Genomic DNA, 21,296 nt, shown 5'->3' on the forward strand with positions numbered 1-21,296 from the left:
GAGCAGCGTTTTTCAGCTGTGGAACCAAGGGGGCACCGGCTGCTTTCAGGAGCACGGATGAATTTAATAAAGGTCTGGGCCACTCTGTGAAACCGCGGGGCTGGTTCCCTTATCGCTCCCTTATCGCTCCCTTATCGCTCCCTCATCTCTCCATCATCACTCCCTTATCGCTCCCCCATCGCTCCCTCATCGTTCCCTTATCGCTCCCTCATGGCTCCCTCATCGCTCCCTCATCGATCTGTTTGTCTGCGGGGCCGGGGCTGTCCAAGAGCCGCTGTTTGGGTGAGAAATGGGATTTGCCTCTCTCCTCCTGCTCTCTGAAGCATGAAATGCTCATTTTTTAAAAAAGCACGGATGTCTGGGAGAGTCAGTTCCTTTATGTTCCATGCTGTGCTGAGCTGCGCGTGGAAATGTTCCCAAAAACCCAAATCCTGCTGTTAAACTTCTGTGTTTTGCTTGAAACTCTCGAGGAAAATTGCTGCTTCCCAAAATCCCGCTCTTGCCTCCCTTCGTGTTCAAAAACGAAAGTGAGAAAGGTGCATTTGGCACAGGCTGCAGCCCTGCCCCGTGGCTGGGGGCTCAGGGTGACCCGTCCTGGCTCACTCGGGTCTCCCTGAAGGGCTGCACTCTGGAAAATGGGATTTTGTTTTAGCCAGTCCAGTGCCTGAGGGCTGGGTGGTGCCCTAACTACCCTAACTCAACTGAGAAATTTAGGCTTTTAGAGAATAATTAAAATCTCTTAGCAATACATGTGTTTTTAGAATCCATTAGCAAAGGGAGGATTTTATGCACGTTTCTATCAAAGTAAACCATGGTTGAAATGTGCTGTTCCTCTTTTCTGTGTCCTGCTGGGTACTGAGTTCTCTTTGGTAGCACATCCTTACCTGTCAGTCCCTTGCCCAGGCAGAGCTGAGTCAGACCTCAGCTCACAAGTGTTTAGAGTTGTCCCCAGTGTCCCTGCCCTGCCGAGGAGGACCAGGAGCACATTTTGTGTGGCTGCAGTGGGGGCTGCAGGGAGCATCACTCTGCTGGTGATGCCTCGTGGCACCAGCACCCCAAGCCCCTGGTTTAGAATTATCACAATTAAATACATATGTTAGCACCAAAATATAAATCTAGTTTGCTCAGCCACTCCATAAAGGCTTTGTTTTCCCATCCAGCCATGGAGTATCTTTTTTTTTTTTTTTTCTGAGACTCAGCAGCAGGATTTGAGTGTTAAACCACCAAAACACCACCGTGAGGGGAGCTGGCACAGCTGCTTATCCTCACTTGAAATGGAACAGAAATCTAGGTTTCATTATCACCACGGGCTGTGGGAAGGGTTAAATTTGGATTTTTGTGATGTGGGGTGTCACTCATCAGCCTTGGTTGGGCTGTGAGAGGGGGAGAGCAGCCCCTGCCCACTGTGTCTGTGCAGGCAAAACTGTTTCACTCTTTGAGCAGGTCAAACTGAGTTTGATTTGCAGCACATGGCTGTGCCAGCTGGGCATCTCCAACTCCTGGTGTTTATTTTCTCAGCTTTAACCTCCATTTTCTCCTCACAAGTTGTTCACAGTTGCCACTAATGCAATTACTTGAATTTCAATTGATATGAGGAAGAAATTCTCCCCTGTGAGGGTGGGCAGGCCCTGGCACAGGGTGCCCAGAGCAGCTGGGGCTGCCCCTGGATCCCTGGCAGTGCCCAAGGCCAGGCTGGACAGGGCTGGGAGCTGCCTGGGGCAGTGGGAGGTGTCCCTGCCATGGCAGGGGGATTTGGAACATTGATTCCTTCTAACCCAAACCATTCTGTGAGTTTATGATTTGGGCACCAGTAGAAGTTTCAGGTTCTCCTTCCAAGGACTTTTCCCATCAGAAATTGTTTAGAGAGTGCAGGATTCTGGCTTGTCCAGACTTTGGGGTTTTAAGTGCTGAAGAGTTCCAGGAATGTCACTTCCTGGCAGCAGGGACAGCAATTTCTGCCCCACTACACATCCCATCTCTGAGCCAGGCAAGCCCCACACTGGGATGGCTGAGAGGGCACCAGAGGCTGAGAAAAGAGGGAAAACAGAAGGATTGGGAATTAATTAGAAACAGTTTTCTCCTTTAATGTTCTGCAATTACTTTGAGGTCAGGAGAATTATTAGTAATATTAATGGCTGTATTTCCAGAGAACTAAAGTTAATAGTACCCTAATTGGGCTGTACCGTCCAGCACTAATTGCTGAGGGCCACCAGGCAGCTCATTAAGTCTTCCAGCCCTTCTCCCTTGGCAAACCTCATTTCTCCTGAGCCCACATCCCAGGTAATGTGGCTGCAGAGGGTTAAAGTGTGGGGATAAGCACACCAGACCAAGGAGGCAGAGGCTCTCAAGGACTCTGCCTCTGCTTTCAGCCTTCCAGCCATGCCAGTGACATCTCAGGCCTCCTGCCTTTGGTTTGTGTCCTCAGCTGGGCAGGGAGAGCTGTTTGCTGCTGGAGGTGGGCCCAAGTGCAGATGGTTTGGCTCTGAACAGGCTGGGATCTTGTTCCAAGCCCCTCTGCCCTGGGCAGGGACACCTCCCACCATCCCACTGCTCCAAGCCCCATCCAACCCAGCCCTGGGCACTGCCAGGGACCCAGGGGCAGCCACAGCTGCTCTGGGCACCCTGTGCCAGGGCCTGCCCACCCTCACAGGGGAGAATTTCTTCCCAATATCCAATCTAAACCTACCCTCTGTCACTTTGAAGCCATTTCCCTGGGTTCTATCACCACATTCCCTGCTCCAAAGTCTCTCTCCAGCTCTTTTGGTCTCTTTTAGGTACTGGAGGGCTGGGTGCTGCAGCAGGGAAGTGCTGGTGGTTCCCACAGGAGGACAGGACAAGGATTTTCCTCCTGCCAAAGGGGATGGATATGCAGACAGGGATATTGTGGCTGTGAATGAGCATGACCCTGGCCTCATCCTGTCCTTTGGGGTGACCAGCAAAGGAAGAGCCACCAAATTACACTCAAAATACTGAAATAAAGAACTGAAAAGCTGCAGACAGGAGGGGTTCTTTCTTATTTTTGAGTTCTGAAATACAGCAACAGGAAACACAAGGGTAGAGACACAAGGAAGTTCCCAACCCGCCCATTTATGTTTGAAAAAAAATGGCAAGGGAGGAAAAGAAAATTTCATCAGGTACAATTAGGTTCTCAAAATTACCAGTTTTTATAAATTGCATGTATTTGTGTGTGTGTGTGTGTGTGTGTGTATATAAAAGCCTTATATTTAAAAGATTATTGCTCCTCCTGGCAAGGCATCCATGACAATTTTCCTCTCCCGTTTACCTCCAGAGTACAAAGTGAAGATTATCTCATTCCAACGTCACTCTATATAAATAGCACTGTAAAAGCACCTTTACAGGGCCAGTGTTTTGCTGCCATTTTATATTATTCTTCCTTAGAGAATTCAGATAAATGCTCCAAAATACATAAAACGCTCCAATTTTGCCTTGGGGAGCAGGAAGGGGAGGCACAGAGCTGTCGCTGGGAAAGGTCCTGTGGCATTATGGAATTTTGCTTTTCTCTGGAGGTGTTTAACAGCAATAACAGGCAAGGCTTTACAATAAATAGAATAATGCAGCCCTTGGGAATGTGCTGTACTCACTGTGCACTGTTTCAGCTTCTAACTACCTCCTCCCACCCATGGGGCTGGCGTGGAATCAGCCACTACACTTAGTGAGGATTTGGAGCAAAGGAGCTTTTTCACCTAAAGGCTGGAGCCAACTGAGGTGGGGGGGGGAAACCCCAACCAACCAAACCAAAACCACCCAGCCTTTTCATTTTTATTCCCTTTTAAGCCCCAGCTCTTGGCAGGCTGAGTAGCAGATAATGGGATGGAAGGAGGTGCCTTTCCCTTGCAGGTGTTCAGCAGATGCAGCAGCAGAACAGGGATGGCCTCTGGGAGGTGTTTAAGTCCAAGTGGGCTGGTCAGCAGCAAAGGTGAGGGCACGTGGAATCCCAGTGAAATCCCAAATCCTCCCTGCATGGCTCCTGGCTGCTCCCCACAGAGCAGGGGTTGGATCTTTGCTGTGAAATGCCCAACTCCTCCTCTCACACCCCTGTGCAGATGGGCCACACTTGTGTTATTGAATAAAGCAGCTATTAGCCAGCTCCTGGAGCTGGGGGGGTTTGTCTGGCCAGGTTGGGGTTTTTTTGGTGGTTGTTGTTGGCTGGTGTTTTTTTGTTTTCTTTGGTTTGGGTTTTTTGTGGTTTTTTTTTTCAGTTTGATTTGGTTTTTGTTTGTTTGTTTTTCGTTTTTGTTTTGAGGGTTTTTTTGGGGGGGTTTTATGTCTTCTTGTTTCTGCTCTGGCACACCAGAGAGATTTATAGAAACAACATCAAAAGGCCTGAGAGTGGAGGGGATGGATGTGCTGAGCTGACCACTGGCCCCAGGATTTGTCAGGCTGGTATTTATTACAGCAGGGGAGGTGACAGCTATGTTAAGATCAAACTCAAAAGTCAACAGTGAAATTGCATCAAGGCTGGCCACTTTCAAGCAGCTTCCCAGTAATCCCTGCTCCCTCCCTCCGACAGCACCAGAGAGGGGAGAGATAAATGAGGAGGGAGCAAAATGCACCAAGAATACAAGAACAAAAAGCACAAGGGTCTAGTGCAGGCTGTGATGTGGAAAAGACTCCCAGGGCTGAAGGCTGCTCGTGTGCTGATGCCCTCAGATGTCTGGGAAAGGGACCAGGCATCAAAGGAGAGGTGGCTGTCACCGCAGCTCAAAGTGCTGCTAATCTGCTGTTAAAAGGTGGGAGCTGGGGCAGCTGCAGGGCCGGCCGGAGGGAAAAATAAACCGGGATGCTTAAGGGAAGAGACTGGAATGACAATTAGATTATCCTGTAAAATCTCCGATTAGGAGCTGAAAACCCAAAGACAGAGGCCAAGCAGTAGTGAGGAGGAGGGAAGGTGAGGATTGGTTTTGATTTGTATTCCATAAGCTTCTCATACCAAACAAATTTACTGCAAAACAAGAAAATCAGTGGAAAAAAGCGGAAAACACAGGGTCCATTCTTTAAAAGTACACAGATACACAACATTTACAAGACTTCTTAGTGCATATTTACACTGACCATTTTGTTTTCTTTCTAGAATTAAAGCTGCCATAAACCTTCAAAGACTTAAGGGCTGTTTCAACAGCTGAATTACAAAACAGCCCAGTCACAAATTACAAAATAAACTTGGATGGTTTAAATAAAGGGGAAAAAAAAATAAACCACGTGACTCACTTCAATATAGATTTGTATAGGAAAGGTCATTCTCTTGACACACTGTCTATGGTTGTGAAATGGTAAGCTTTAGTATTTTAATTCATGCTTTGATATTTTGGGTCCCAAAGAGAAGCAGCTGAGTGGGCCCCTGTTGGACCACAACCCTGCTGGGAGGGAAACTGCTCAAAGCCGTTTGCTCCCCAAAACCCTGCAAGATGATGGTGGTGGAAACCAAACTCTGAAACCAACTTAGAAGAAGATCTTTTTGAAAAGAAATGTATTTTCTTCATAAATACAGTACAATTACATTTTACAATGTCTTTTTACTTCCTAGACATAAAACCACTAACTTTTACAAAAGAGTTCCTATACAAATACATGAAAAGAGACCCTCCCCCCTCCCCAGCCCCTGGCAGGGAGCACAGCCAGGGCAGCAGGTGAATCCAGGACAAGCTGGGCCAGCCCTGGCGAGGGGAAGCTCAGCTACCCCGGGCTGCTCCTGCCCTGGGCACTCCGAGTTTGGGTTTGTCTGGGGTGAATTTGGGTTTGTCTGGGGTGCAGAGCCTGGGTCCAGGGGTGTCACACGTGTCCCACACACTGCTGGCCCCTGGAGCAGGAGCTGGCCTTGGAAATGGGCCTGGCATAAAACTCTGTGAGCCACCCCCCAGCTCAGGCAGCCCCAAAAACCAAAGCAAAGGCCATGCTCAGCTTCCAGCACAGCCCACACGGGCAGAACTTCAGCCCCAGCACACGTGGTGACCTCAGTGTCCCCCTGCAGACCCCTGACACATCCCCTTGAGTCCCCAGACACTAAATCCCTGCTCTAACCCCCCAGGAGCTGCCAGGTAGGAGCTGTTTAATTTAATAACCACATTGGGCCAGGTGGAACAAAAGTCTCTGGATCTCAGGCAGTTCCCCAGCAGTGAAACCACAAAGGAACTGCCCAAGGGAAGGACTTGGGAGTTTGGCCTTTCTGTAAGCAGTGAAAGGAAAGAGGAAAAATAACTAAACTTCATTTGCTTGTTTTGCTCTACAAAGAATATGTGGCTTTCTTTATAAAAGCTACAATTCTGCATCTAATACCCGAGTTTAAGAAAAACTCTTAGTCTAAAATTTTGGTTTGCAAAGGTCGTTGCAGTCATTGTTAAAACCAGTTTCTACTAGAAATCAGCTCTACAGAAGGCAAAGGAACTAGGTGTGCAGTTTGTCTCCTTAAAGAAGCTTCCATTTTAAAAACAAAATAAAAATCTGTACAGAGACTGAAGATTATAGTACACATCTTCCTCAAAGCAAGCAGCTCGTTTACATTCACATCAGGATGGCTCTGAGGAAGCTCCAGGGGAGAATACATTCCTGATGGCTCCCAGTTTGTCAGCACAGGAAAACAACCTCCAGCTTCCAAAGCAAAGTTTTGGGGTTCTGCTTTTTTGGAAGAAACTGAAATTACAAAATAGGGCAAAGAGCCCGACCTAAGCAGTGTGAAACTGCATCATCTTCCAAAATTACTCCAATGGGTAAGGAACTGCCAAGGCTCCTGCAATCCTGATGGTTCAGGCTGTCAGAGACAGCCTGGCTTCCATTTCTGAAAGAGACAGTTGCTGTATTTTATTCACAAAAAGCTACTGTGTCCTTTTTGATTTGTAAAAACAAAATGCAGTGGCCCTCCATTTGAAAACAGTGAGCTGCAGGGAGGATAAACCAATTATTTTCACCTGAACAGCCAATACTGATTGGGGAAAATCAGTTTTCTGAAAGAGGTTTTATCTGTAAAAGATCCAAATTTTCCCAGACATTTTAGAATTTATGTGAATCAAGTGAGTTGTAACTGTTTATTTAGAGCCCTACAGTCATAAAACTTCTTTCCAGATGCTGAAATGTATTTGTAAGGATGGAATATTACTTTTCCTGACTCTAAAGGAAAAGCATTCAAACAGTTCTCCCCCCCACCCTCACCCTCAATGGCATTTGATTTCCCTTGCTCATTTTCAGCCAAACTCACAAAATATAATATAGATACTTATACTGGAATGGCAAAAGGTGAACACCTCGAGCTAATGAGAAAAGCTGCTTTTTCAACAACTGTGGAGGAGGAAGAGAAATCAAATCATCCAGGGTGGGCATTACTTCATAAAGTGGGATGGAATTAAACCAAGAAAAATAAAAGCAAGACATTCTCAGGGATGAGAATGAAGTGGTGGTGGAGAGAGTGCCTGGAGAAGAGTGGGGAATGGCTCAGAGGGAAGGGAAGTCTGCAACTGTCTGGACAGACATTGTGCCACAGGACAGGCAGAGCCTGGCAGTGCCTGGCTGATGGAAGGGCTTTGTGCCTGGCCACAGCATCTCCAGCCCACCCTTGGCCACCTCTGCCTTCTGCAGGACTGGGAATATGGCCTGAAGGTCCCTAACCAGCAGCAAAGCTGCCAGAGATGGTGGGAAGTGCTTTCCTTGGATTTGAAGTGATTATTGTCAGAAGGAAAGCTCAGGGCTGAGCTTTAGGCACAGCTGTGCAGAGAGAGGCACCTCCTCTCCCCTCCCACTGTGGAACTCCTGGGATCCCTGGTGGTCTGGTGAGGCCATTTCATTTAAACACCACAGCAGTAGGGTCAAACAGGAATGAAAGACATTCACTAACTCTGTGATAATGAATTGCTGGATTTCCTTATTTCTGGGGTGAAATGATCTGTAATGAAAATTTTGCTACTCTAATGCTGCACAGAAAGCTGAAACTAGCCAGGTTCCCAGTGTGTGACCACTGGCTAATGAAATATTTTAATTTTCAAGTACAAAAAAAGAGTAGGTTTTAACAGAAATTAATATTGAAGTGTTTTAATAAAATGCAAAGACAGTAACAAAAAAATACTCATGTATTTCTATTGGTCTTAATACCTCCTTAGAGTTTCTGTATCCAAAGCACTGCTGCATCTGTGCTATTTCCCAAAAATCTGGAAGTGAACCTCATGACTTAAATATGTAACTTTTTTCTGTAATGCCTCTGGGACTTTCTTTAAACTGCTCTCTCCACTCAGATGAATTAAAGAAGTATTATGAAAGGAGAGAATCTGCCATCTGAACCTTTGCACGGAGCTTCTCTTTAAAGCTCTACCTCTGAGGCTTTGCTGTGTGAAAAAGAATCCAGTCTCTCCAGAAAGGAGGATATACAAAGTTGAAGGGTATTTGAAAAGTCTGCTACAGAGAAAGATCTCCACAGATGCAGTGGATTAAGTTGTTACATCTATAACAGGGCTTCCCACTTGAGCTATGGTAAATTTGAAGTAGTTTCACTAAAGCCAATGGAATTATGATGTCAGAAATCTGATCTAACAGATCAAGGCTGGGCCTGTAAATTCTCCTTATTAATTTATGTCAAACATCAATGCAATATATTATTTACTATCCACTGTAAAAATTATTGAAAAAGTACTTAAGTATAAAAGTGTGGCAAATCTCATAAAAGGAACTACAAATATGAAATGTGACATTAATCACCAGAGTAGTTTTTTTTAATAACAAAATAATTAAAAAAGGAAATTTGGGAAGTAAAAAAAAATGTTACCACACTGAAAATGAACATCTTTTCAGCCTATGAACATGAAACACCAACTCTGAGTTCTTACACTGAGAGGAAAGAGGAAGTGAAAGGGAAATGTCCCTTGATCACAGCTCAGATTTGTCAAAGCTCCCCAGAACACCTGTGTTCCAACACCATTAAGTGATGCTCACAACCATGTTCCTGGTTCTGACCATTTTAAGGCCATTAAGCTCACCTCACTACATTCAAGCTAGACATGTATCAGCACCTGGGAGAGCAGGTACTTCTGCTTAAGAGACTTTAAAAACACTGAAATGAAATATCAGATGTAGTGCACCTAAGGTCTTGGTTTTTTCTCCAGATGTTACCAGGTCCAGTATTTAAAAAATAAAGGGGGAAACTTTCAAAGAACAAGTGTTACGGGTTTTTTATAATTTAGAACAAATTATAAATTAACCTGTCCAAACTTTTGAGACATAATATACAAGAGCAAACAGCTGAGTGTTCTTTTATTACTCAGGTACTACATTTTTTTTTTTCCCAATAAAAACGTCTTTTAAAATTTTCTTGCTACTGTTATCCCAGCTCAGATCCTGGTACAGCCTTTCAGATGAGGTATTCTACCATCTCTCCATCTGGGAGGTCCTGCCCCACAGTCTGAACAGGGGCTTTTCTTTCAAGAGTGCTGGAGTGGAAGAGTGGCCCATCTATGTGATGAGGAAAAACAAGAGACAATTAAAGGTGTAACTTCAATGAGGTTAGAAATATGACATTAACATTTTAAGTCATCTTGTATCATTGGCCAAAGACAGCCAATAACTTATTTAGTTTTAAAAAATTCAATTCCCACGTATGCAGCCAGACAAATAAAGCTATTTTATCAAATTCCCTTTGGGTACCTCCCACTGATACACAAATCCACACAAAACTGGAGTGACTGCATGTAAACCAATGCAGTCAGGGTGGATTTTCATCACCAGACCTGTTCTCCCTCAATACCCATTAAACAGCACAGCATGGGCAGGAGGCAGAGCCCAGCCAAACACTCTCTGCCATGAAGAACAACAGCATTGTAATGTGTCTGTAAGGAGAAGAGGCAAGGTTGTGTAATCTGCATTGATTTGGCAGAGTGGGCTGGAAAATGAGCAGCTCCTGCCAGCTGGGAGCTCTGTGGGAAGCAAATTCAGCTCCTGGGACAGTCACTGTCAACTGGATCTCCAAGGCTGAAGTTGCTCCTGTGACTGGGATGGTACCAAGACAGCTTTATTGTGATAGCTCTCTCTCCTCCTTCTCCCTCCCCCTCTCTGAGTCCACCTGGCTTTCGATGCCCCCTCAATGCAACAGCCAGTTTGAACAGCCCATTTTCATGTGTTTAAACCCCACATCCTACTCACACCTGACTTCAGAGCAGACACTGACTCAGAGACTGCCCAGGGATTTGCATCTCCCTGTTCTCAAGTCTCAAATCTTGCTGCACCTCCCTGCCCAGCGTGCCCACGCTTATGCTGCCACTCCTCAAGCTTTTCTTTTGTTCCTTCAGAGTGTTTGAGACCACTCAATCACACTTGTCCTCACAAAAACTAACCCCAGTTTGCCTGGAGGGAGGAAGGGACATCAGGCTGCCCCAGAGATGGTGAGTGGGTGGCAGGGTGCCCCCTGGCACTGGGACTGAGCTCTGTTACCTGTTTTCTCTGCACTGTAGCTCAGGTTGGTGCTGGGGAGTCGTGCTGGGGTGGGAGCTGCAGGGGCAGGAGCAGCTTTGCCCTGCTCACTGCCCCTGTCTGTCTGGGTGCTGCAGTCTCTGCTGCCTGTCTTGGAGTGGGCTGACAGCAGTGGTGTGGAGGGCAGGACAGGAGAGGGGGTGGAGGGGATGGATTCAGAGCGATATTCTGTTCCCAGCAGAACACCTGTGTGGGAAAAAGGAAGGAAATGTCACAGTCGCAGAAAACTAACTGGTATCAGCTCTGCACTGATTGCTCCAGGAGCTGCAAAGTGCTCCCTCTCTCAAGAGGCAGCACTGGTTTGCCTTTGCACAGCACCTTCCTCCCCTGGGTGCTGAAGTACCTGAGCAATAGCAGTGTCCCTGTTGCTGCTTGCAACATGGTGGGCACTAATCTGCACTCTCTGAAATCACCTGCAACAGGTCCTCATTTACATTTCAGGAGTTTTTACTCTCAGTTCTGGGCCTAACTTCTCCCAGGGTAAAAAAAAAAAAATCACCTGGGATTTGCTTTGTTACAACTCCATTTGTCAGAACAATGCTGTTGAGCCATTCCAGATGGGAGTCATGTTGGTGAAGGCACAACACTACAGGACAGAAATCCTGACTAAAATCTCTGCTCCAATTCAAGGAGACTTTACACCATCATCTAGCTGTAACACCCAGCTGAAAGCAAGTGCTTGGGAACCCTGGAATCTGTATCCCAGACATCCCTAAAGTCAGATGGCAAGTTGGGAATAAAGGCTTACATATTTAATGGCAGAGCCTGAGTATCAGAAGGCACTAATTCCCAGAAGTGATTAAAATAAGCAGCTATTTCAAATGTCTCCCATCTTACAGCCAGCTTTACTGCAGGCCAGGCCAGCTGCTCTCTCTGTCCAACACACCCTCCTCTGCTGTTCCTGCCTCCCCTCCAAGCACTGGCTCTGAATCAGAACTGCCACTGGTATCTGGAAATTACCCAGGCTGCCCTTCCAGCTCTTGTCCTCTCTCTTCTCCTCCAGGATGGGGGTGCTGCTCAGGGTTGAGGAGTGGGACAGCAAGCCTGAGCCAGCGTTGGAGATGGACATGAGGGACTTGGCAGGTCTCATGGAGGAGAGCTGCTCTGTCTTGCCAGGCTCCTTGCGGGAGCGCTGCTGCAGCACTTTGATCATGGCATCCTTCTCGATGATCTGGGCGTGCAGGGTCTTGATCCTTTGGGGCAGAGAAAAAGAACAGCTTGAGTGTCTCCATCTCCCTGGACTAAGGCCTCAGTGTCCCCATGGCTGTGATTAGGGCTCCCTAGGCACTTGGAGAGGTGAAGTGAGGATGCCAGGAGACTGTCCTGGGCACTGGCTGCTCTCTGGCCCACAGAGCACATCATGTGAGAGAGTGGGACACACCCAATCCCTTCTGGCTACTGCAAACTGCTCTAAACAGCCACGGAAGGAGCTCTGAAACAAACCTGAGAATAATGGGCAGGACATGAGACCAACAGAAAGAATGAACACACTTTGAGGAGTCTGCACTGGGGGCCTAACCCCAGGGAAAACAGCTCTGTGAGCCTGTTAAAGGGTGGCTGGAGCCTGGGGTCTGATGAAGATGCCCTGAAGAGAGAAGAGGAACAACGATGCAAAAAATCTAAGACTTTTTTGCATTAGCCCTCAGTATCAAGACAGGTTTTGGATTGCTGTGTTTATACTTCCTTGGCCAAATGAGTGTCTGGCATTTGACATGGCTGCTGCTGGTGACGACACAAGAATTTCTGGTTCTGAGGCGTCTACCCAGGCAGTTCATCTCAAATCCCTGTCCCAAGGAAGCCAGACAGGACCAAAGTGCACTTCACCTTCCCTCCATGTCGAGACATCTCCTGTTGGCCAGCAGGATCTCCTCCTCCTCCTTCTGGATGCGAGCTTCCAGGGAGGTGTCGTAGCTGGGGTTGGGCGAGTGGCTGATCACCGTGGTGTCCCTGGAACAAGGGACACAGCACATGAAGGACCTGCTAAGTTTGCTGCTTTCCCCCCAGCAGCACAAAAGTACTGCTCAAATGGAACAAACAAGGATATCCACTTTTTTGTTTTGGGTTTGAGCTGGCTCAGTGTCTTTCAAAAATCCAACTCCTAATTTCATTTGTGACCTAGTGAAAAGGGATTACAAAAACATGGAGATCATTACAACAACAACCTCCTGTCCATTTTGGGACAGTGACTCACCTAAACTGAGTCACTGCACTACTCTAAAGTGATCAAGGAGGCAATCCAAGGACACAAGGAGGGGAAAGGAACACCAGGCACTTTTCTTCAACTTGAGATTAAAAGCCTTTTCCCTTCCCCTTCCAACTGGGGATGTGAATACCAAAGGGAACAAGGCATGGAAGTTTCTTAAGCAATCCTAAGCAGCTTGGTCCAAAAAATCTGGAGTAAGGTGAAAAGAGTTTCAGACTGATTCCATAGAAGGCCTAATGTTAACACTGTGATAGTTGGTCAGTCCACTAACCAAATAATGAGTATTTCATACTACTTGTGAATGTGGCAGGGCATGAGAAGATCAGTCACCAAAGAAACCCAACCTGACCCAGTTCCTGCCTGGGCTCTAAAGCATCCTTCCTGCAACCTCAGCTTCCCAGGGGATGCCAGCTTCCACTGTTAAAGGAAAGGGAAAGAAATCTGGACAGTGTCGATGAGGCTGCCACTGGAATTAGTGGAATCTAGATGGAAATGGAAAAGCAGAGGCTCTTTCCTGACTGGACAACATCCTTGTTCATTTAGTGAAACCTGAGCAGGCCTAACACAGCCCCTCCCAGTCCATGATAAACAATAGACCAGGCCCCAACTTATCAGCCCACGCTGAAAATATAACATGGCCTGTAAGCACAAGCAGCAGCTGGAGCCTTTAGGGAATCTCTGGGGAGGTGGAAAACAGTGCACAAGAAGCATCAATACCCTAAAATAACAGCTTCCTTCTGGAGCAAGATAAGATAAGTCTTTAAACACTAACACAGCAGATCTGCAGCTTCACCCCTGTAATTCCAGTGTGATCTTAGAAGCTGGGAAGCCAGTTGTGATAACATCCCTATCTGGACTTGGCTCATGAAACAATCTACAATAAAATCTGCTGTCCAGAACCATGAACTAGTGAGCACTGAAATTACATGCAAGCAAGGCCTAATGCTAAGGAGTTGCACTCCAGTAACATTTCTTGTTTACCAACCAGCTGAGGCACTTGGGCCTATTCACAGCCATAATAAGTGTTTCTGTACAGTTGTCTTGGAATGGGAGCTTGTTACCAAATTTCAGACACCCTTCCCACCCCCACAAGCAGTGCTTTCCATAGACAGCAGAATGTTTTGAGCAGAATTTCCTAGTAGATGCTTCTGGTTAGTAACCAGACAATACCACAAAGTAATTTGCAAAAACATTCTGGAGAACAAGGAAGCCATTCAGGGTGAATGATGTGAATCACCAAGCTCACCCCATCTCACATGACTTCAGCAAGGACTGATTCCTGTTTTAAAAATAAAAAAACCCCAAGCCTCTTTCTCCTTTGAATCAACAGCATCTAGGAATGGCTCAGAACAATTCTGAGTCTGGAAAATGGATCCTGCATGTGGAGGAATCTTCCCCTGGAAAAGCATTTCTAATTGCTGGCAATTGCACAGCTCCCAGGAAGAGCAGCCAAGCTCCACTTGCTTGCAGAGTTCTGAGGAGCTGTTCAGACCACAGGAGGATGGCATGACAACATTCCTGGGTGGGAAATATGACATTCAACTGGAAAAAGAAAATAATCCCAACCCTGTGAAAAGTCCCATTTACCTTTGAGCAGCCACAGTCGCAGCTGCATCCAAAGCAAACTGTCTCATCACACTTTCCTCCAGGTATTTCTGTTCCCACTTGGTCATGTCAGCTTCCAGAGCAAGGATCCTCTCCTCCTTCTCACGCAGGAGCTCCATCAGTGCTGTGGCATTGTACTCAGAGACATTGGCAGCCTGAGATGTGCCCTGACGCTGATCCCCAGGAGCAAAGAACAAACCAAACAAAAACAGCAGTCTCAGATGCAGCTGTAAGGCTCAGGGTTGGCTGCTTTGCTTTTTGTCACTGGTTTGACACAAGAACCCCCCAGAGGGAAATGCAGTGGCTTTATGCTGTGTTGGGCAGGCTAACAAGAAAATACCTGAGATGCAAAATGCTCCTCCCAAGGCCTTTTTTCCCCAAAGTATCTTTTTTTCCAAAGATTTATATTTGGGCCTTCCCAAAGTCTCAAATATGCATCTCAGAGCTGGACTGTGCTATAGAGGTGTGATGTGCACAGCCCTTCCATAAAGTCTGGTGTAACACAGACTGACTCCCAAGTGTTCAACAAGGCACTGACTGGTATCATCCCTTCAAAAAAATACATCCAAAATATTTTAAAGCATTTGATTACTAAATTAATATGATCAGTGCACAGCTGGGGACTGAAATAATTCAGTTCTAAAGCAAGATTTGGAAGGCAGGCAGTGTTCCCTTTTAAAGTAAGGAAGCATGGAATTTGCTCAGATAATAGTTCAATTAATAAAACCTGCAGTTTTATATGGAAGTCTCATGTGGGATTAGCAAGACATTTGACTTTAAAAATAAAATAAATAGTTTAAAGGAATAGGAATAGGGCAGACTAACTATTATATGCTGAGCTCAGAATTTTTAACCATGAGAGGAAAGCAATTCTTTGTGTTGACTAGGGCTCGATGTAAAAAGTTGTGGGGTTTTGAGTACTTGGTCTTCCAAAAATGTAACAGAAAAGTTTAGCAAATTACTGTAACTCCTACTAAAACCTATGCAAACCCCCAATATTTAAATATCTATGCAGAGATGGAAGTTAGGGGATAAAAGTAAGATGAAAATAAATGTGATTTAGAACACAGGCCTGCATCCTATTTCCAGTAAAATTCAGACACCTGACAATTCATCTGTATTTAAGATAAGCTGAAGTTAATGCAGTTCTTAACACATCTGCACAATCTACTTCTCATTCATTCTTTTCACTGAAAAAGACTAATAATAATATTGCAATACAGTCTATGTGAAACTCCCATCTATTTCCACCAACTGCATTTATAGAATTGGCTTTGCTAGTTTAGTCTTGTGTGCTTTTTTAAATTCAAAAGGTTTTTGAAGGGCCTCTTTCCAGGTCAGTTGTTAATGAATTTTATGTAAAATCACAAACTGTGAACAAGAATTTTTAAATAATTTCAAATAACATAACCATGGTATTTAAAGGTACAGCAGCATGTAGCCATGAGGCTGTTTCTGATCTTGCCACAGGATGGATCCCCTATTGCTCCTTATCTAAATTCTCTGGTTGAAACAGAATTAAATCAGGTAAAAGCAATACAATAGCCAGGAAATCCATGAATCTAACTAGTGAAAAAGAAGGTTTTTAAGAACACAAGATAAAAGATGCAGTCCCTTTCTGCTGGGTGTGGGGCAGGGTGCAATCCAGGAGCCCAGCAGGGCCAGGGGTACCTGCTGCATGCGCAGAGATTCCAGCTCCCTCTCCAGCCGGGTGCGCAGCCGGTGCTCCAGCTGCTCCCTCTTCTCACACGCTGCCTGCAGCTGAACCAAGGCCTGCTGCATCTTCTCCACCTTCTCAACATAGACCTGCTTCTTTTTCAGCTGAAACAAAGCAAGAAAAGGCAGCATAAACAATGGGAATGAGCGAGTGAACTTCGGGCTTTGCCAGCAGCCGGGAAGAAAATGTCCCGGTGACTTCCAGCACCTGAAGGGAGCCCACAGGAAAGATGGAGAGAGACAGGACAAGGGGGGATGGCTTCACATGGCCAGAGCACAGGCTCAGGGGGGATATTGGGAGGAATTCTCCCCTCTGAGGGTTTGAGGTCCTGGCACAGGGTGCCCAGAGCAGCTGGGGCTGCCCCTGGATCCCTGAAGTGTCCAAGGCCAGGCTGGAGATGACTTGGAGCATGTTGGGACGGTGGAAGGTGCCCCTGTGGCAGAGGGTTGGAATTGGATGATCCTGAAGGTCCCTTCCAGCCCAAACCATACCATGAGTCATGACAGATACCATGCTGTCAGTGGGCCCTGGCCTCCTGCCCTGGCCTGGCCACTCAGGACGTCACAGCTCTGTCCCAGCTCTGCTTTCCTGCTGGGTGGTTTTGTCCTTCCTGTCCTCAGTGACCCCATGGTAACGATGGGGAAACAGAAGAAATTATCTGTGGCAAATGTCTGAGAGCAGCAATGGACTAGAAAGGGCACCAGGGACTGAAACAGAGTTTGAGTGACTTGACACACGTTTCCAAGGTAACTGCAGCAGTGTTTAGAGCTGATCCCCAAGTTGGGAACACTCTCAGTGTATTGAAAATTGCTGGCAGCATTTTTACAAGATTAAGCAGAAACTGAATCAAAATTTCTAGCATCCTATTGCTTTCCAATCCCAATAAAATAATAGGATCAAAGCACACAGCAGCCATGGCCCAGGCTCTCCCCATGCCAGGTTTATCCAGATTTATCCCAGCAGTCTGGACATTCTTCTTGGCCTGAGAGGTCCTGCTCTGTTCCTGCCACTGCCCTTCCATCCTCCTCCACTGTTCATCCTGCAAACCAAGCTGCCACCCTGCCTCACAAGAAGCAAGAAAAAATACCACACTGAGCCCCCCAGTAACTGTCTTAGCAAGGTTAATCCACAGTTCAAGCAGAATAAAAATGAACTAAAATATGACTTAAAAATAAAATAAAATAAAACATATCCAGGGCCCAGCTCTATTCAAATATAAGAAACTGCACACCTGTGGGCATTATTTTCTGTTTAGGAAAAGATTAACAATTGCAATTAGCTGGCTCTGTACAGCAAATCTGGGGCAGTGCTTTTGTAGCTCTGATTGTCATAAACCCTGAAATACAAAAATAGCAGGAAGAAGGCAACTTTTCCCAACAGTCAGAGCCAAAGCTCTAGACAAGAACCACAATGCAAAACACAGACGCCCTTATGTGAGTTCAAAGAGCTGCTCTACAGCCTGATGGAAGAAAAGTCCACTGAGGGATATTAAAGACAAAAGACACCACTTTTGGCTCAGGAAGTCCTTCTTGGAAGCGGAAAGTATTCTGGGAAAGCATCAGGGCTGGCTGGCCCCATGCTGACAGTGCTCCCTAGGAATCTGCTCTCAGCTTCAGCACACACAGGATACTTTGATCTAACAACATGAGCTGTTCTTACATCACACCTTTGCTCCAAAAAGGTCTTATCGTGTGTTTCTTAAAAAATTTCCCCTTTTCTCACTCCTGTTCCTTCAGGCAATGCAAAGAGCAGAGACAGAAAAATCTCCCAACAATATTAAATTCAGACATAGTATCCTTTTCTTCTCTCCATAAAGTCAGCAGGCATCTAATCTCACAGCATGAATGTTGCTGCCTTAGAGGATTTTCCCCAAACGAGAATTTTATAATAAAAGTTACAATAAACAGTGAGCAATCCAGCCAAAGGACTTGCCACCAGTGCATGTACAGTAGAAAGGTATTTTTATTCTTTGATTGCTCAAGATTTCAAGCTTGTTTGGAATGGGAGGGATGAGAACATTTAAATGTAACTTAATAGTCCACTGCTGCTCTGCAGAAAATCAATAAATGTCTTATTCTTAATAAAGCTTTTTATTCCAGATCATAGTACTTGATAACACCAATTGAAAGTTTGTCAGACTCCACTGAAGTGTGGATTAATGCACCAGTTTTAAACTTAGATTAACAGCAGCTCAAAGTAGCCAAAAGTGAAAAATATAGGGTCAGCAGCAGAACCCAGAAATGGAGAGCACTCAGTATCTTGGGTTTTGACCTGGACAAGGGTGAGGAACAACTTGATAAACTCACTAGCAGTGAAATACCATACATTGAGCTGAAAAATAATCTCTTCAAAACCCGCTCTCCTCCCTCTCTCTTCTTTATAAAAGAAGCTAAGGATGAGGTGATGGACATTGGGTCTCATTACCTCCTCCAAAGCATTTCAATTCCTGAGCAGTTTTTTAACACACAGGTACAATCCTGCATGAGCAGCCACCGACAAGGTTTTACAGTTTCGCAATTAACAAACCTGAGTATGCACATGTGTGGATTAACACTCTGGCCTGCATTCAAAGAATACCAAGAGCCCAGCCAAAAAGCAGAATTAGGACACAGAAATTCCACTGAAACATCCACTTTGAACGTTCTCCCATCAGCCAAACCTGCAGGTGAAAAGTTGCAACACAAGCTGTTGCCCAAGCTCCCAGCACTGCCTGCACACGCCTGACTCGGGCACCAGCCCCAGTGTACAGGCACAGCTTGTTCAGTGGCTTTGCAGAAAGACAACATTTGTCTTTTTTTTTTCCTCCCTTCACAAGATGCACTTCATCTTCCAGCATCAGGAAGAATTAGGAATGTTGGAAGATTTAGGGCTGTTGTGTGTGTTCTTTTCGACAGCTTAAAACTGGAATTAATTCACAAATTCTTCAAATAATTTTCAGGGGTTTGGAACCCAGGTGTTAAGTAAGCTTTAAAGGCATGGGATGTGCTCCAGACAACTCAACTTTCCTAATGTCTTTTGTCAGAATTATCATTTCTCTATAAAATAATCTCATTTCATGCACTTGCTGCCCTCAGTTAAGTCACTGCATATTCTGGCACTCTTGTTCATTTCCAGCTCTCCCATTCTGCTACTGCAAGTATTTGTGAGAAAAATTTTCTTTTCTGTGAACCAGGATTCTCCAGAAGTGCTAGAAGGGAAATCTAAATTTATACATTTTTGGTTTTCACCTCTCTGACCAGATCTAAGTCTCACTGTAAAGAGGATCAGGAATGATTCTTCTAAGCACAGAGTGATTTCATTACCAGAAATCAAGAGTATGATCTTGTTTTCCTAAGACAGGAATTGGAAACAATTTCCTGAGTATTGCCAAGGTGCTGAAGACATAACTAAGATGGGAAGAAGGAAAAAAGGCAGCGAGCTGAGGCTTGTTCTTGGTCATTTGCCACGGATTCCCCACCCTCCCTCTCCCAGCAAAGAACCAAAATTGGCTGCTCAGTGCCAAGGGCCACAGCAGCATCTACCAGGGCAGGGATGGCATCAAAGGACACAGGAATTCTCTCCTCTGCATCAGGCCTTGCAGAGAACACGTGCTCTAGATAAGAGTTCATTCCTGAAGCTTTACAAGGATGCAGTCACACCCTTTGGGATGTAATTTTAAATAAATTTGACAAGATAGTAATTTTCCTTTTGATGGTACAGCATTTAACTAAGAAGCAAGCTCATGTTCTCTTAATGTATCGTAACTGCTTTGCCTCCAAGGGTGCTCTGAAAATGCAGAGCATTTTGCTAATGAGAATATTTTAACACCTATTTATGATGTCAGATCTCAAATAACCTCAGTGCATGTCTGGAAGCACAGCAGGATGACTGTATCCACTCCCAGCATTTCCTACAGCACAATTTCAATAATGTCCTTATCATCTCCAGGTCAATCTCTGACTGCTTTGGAAAATGTCCTAACCAAGCATCAGAGGTCAGGCTGTAATTCTAACTAAACCAGTGTAAACAGGAGCAGCCACTCTCCAGCTGCCATTTACTACAAAGTTTATGTAAATTTTGCAACAGGACTCAGGACAAGAAAAATAAAGATGGCCATAACTGACCTGGGTTCTGCAGAAATCCAGGGCACAAAGAGCAAAGCAATGCAGGGAATATCACTGAAAGAGTCCCTGGCTGCCTGGTCAAGTATTTCCAGCTTCATTTAACTTCCCCTCTCCCTTGGCATGTCCTTGCATGGTCTAAAATCAAGGGCCAAAGACAAGTTTTCCTCTGAGAAACAGGGGATATGTGATTATTACTACAATTGCCCAGCAGAAAGGGAATTAACAACATTCTAAAAGCCAAACAAATCCTGTTCCTCTTTATTTAGGCTTTGACAAACCATGCAATGCCTTTCAGGGATCCCAGGTCCTTGCAGAAGGAAGGCTCTGAGGAGGGCACAGAGGTTCATGGAAAGGGAGCAGGGGCACACAGGAATGAGGAATTTTTAGTCAAGGCACAAGGCACAAAGGAGGCTGTAACATCCTCCAACTGGAGCTGCCTGTGCAGGACAAACACAGCCCTGGACACAGCAGGTGAGGGGGAAGGATCTTCTCTGAGGAAAGAGATTCATTGCTTCCAGATGAGTTACTCAGCAAAGAATTTTTTTTTTTTTTCTGGGGAAGAAGAGAAGACTTCCTGCACTGATTCAGAATTCTCCCAGGCATTTTGTCAAACCCAGCCATTACCCTCTTCATCTTGGACAGCTCCTATTTCAGCAAATTGGTAACACTCATCAGCATCTGCCTGTCTCCCACCCACTATTTCTGATGTCTTCAAAGTCCTTTGTTTAATATATTCAGGGTGTTTTCATAACATTCTGGGTTTATCCTAAAGCTGAATCCATTCAGATGCAGCTGAAAATGTGTTTCCCCACAAGAATTTGCCTGCTATGGCAGAAATGTAGTTAAAAAAAAAAAAAAAAGCCAGCAAGCACGTTTACATCACCTCACCCTCTTGCAGTTGGAATATATTCCTCTAGGATGCCTTTGAACCCTCAGTTTGTTTGAATTCAGGCCCAACAAGGCGCCAGTGGCCTCAGACAGAATTCCTGCTGAAACAATCTGGTAACACTATCCCGTGCTAGGGAGCAGCGCTTGTGGCATGGCAGTGTCACAATGTCGTCGCCCCGCTTGTTTGTGTTAAAATAAAGTTCTGACTCTCAAAGCCACCACTGGAAAATCACTAACAGGCAGAACATGTGAGACAGTGACATGCAATAAAAAGGCAGTTCTGTCACAAGAATGCAGCTCATTAGAGGGAAGCAGTTAC

The 21,296-nt window shown here is 45.5% G+C and overlaps 1 protein-coding gene across 3 annotated transcripts in view; it reads right to left on the reverse strand.

The window, feature by feature from the left end:
• Window positions 1-5,471: 5,471 nt before the first annotated feature.
• Window positions 5,472-21,296, reverse strand: part of AMOT (angiomotin) — a 51,832-nt gene continuing 36,007 nt past the window's right edge. For all 3 annotated transcript variants that reach the window (XM_018914270.3, XM_009090303.4, XM_018914271.3), the window contains exons 8-13: window positions 15,941-16,090; window positions 14,252-14,442; window positions 12,286-12,408; window positions 11,422-11,654; window positions 10,423-10,647; window positions 5,472-9,447 (exon numbers count right to left, since the gene is read on the reverse strand). In XM_018914270.3, coding sequence (XP_018769815.1) covers window positions 9,347-9,447; window positions 10,423-10,647; window positions 11,422-11,654; window positions 12,286-12,408; window positions 14,252-14,442; window positions 15,941-16,090 — 1,023 coding nt within the window. In that variant the 3' untranslated portion in view covers window positions 5,472-9,346. The remainder of the gene's footprint in view (window positions 9,448-10,422; window positions 10,648-11,421; window positions 11,655-12,285; window positions 12,409-14,251; window positions 14,443-15,940; window positions 16,091-21,296) is intronic.

The sequence above is a fragment of the Serinus canaria genome, chromosome 4A (genome assembly GCF_022539315.1).
Source record: "Serinus canaria isolate serCan28SL12 chromosome 4A, serCan2020, whole genome shotgun sequence".
Classification (NCBI taxonomy): Eukaryota; Metazoa; Chordata; class Aves; order Passeriformes; family Fringillidae; genus Serinus; species Serinus canaria.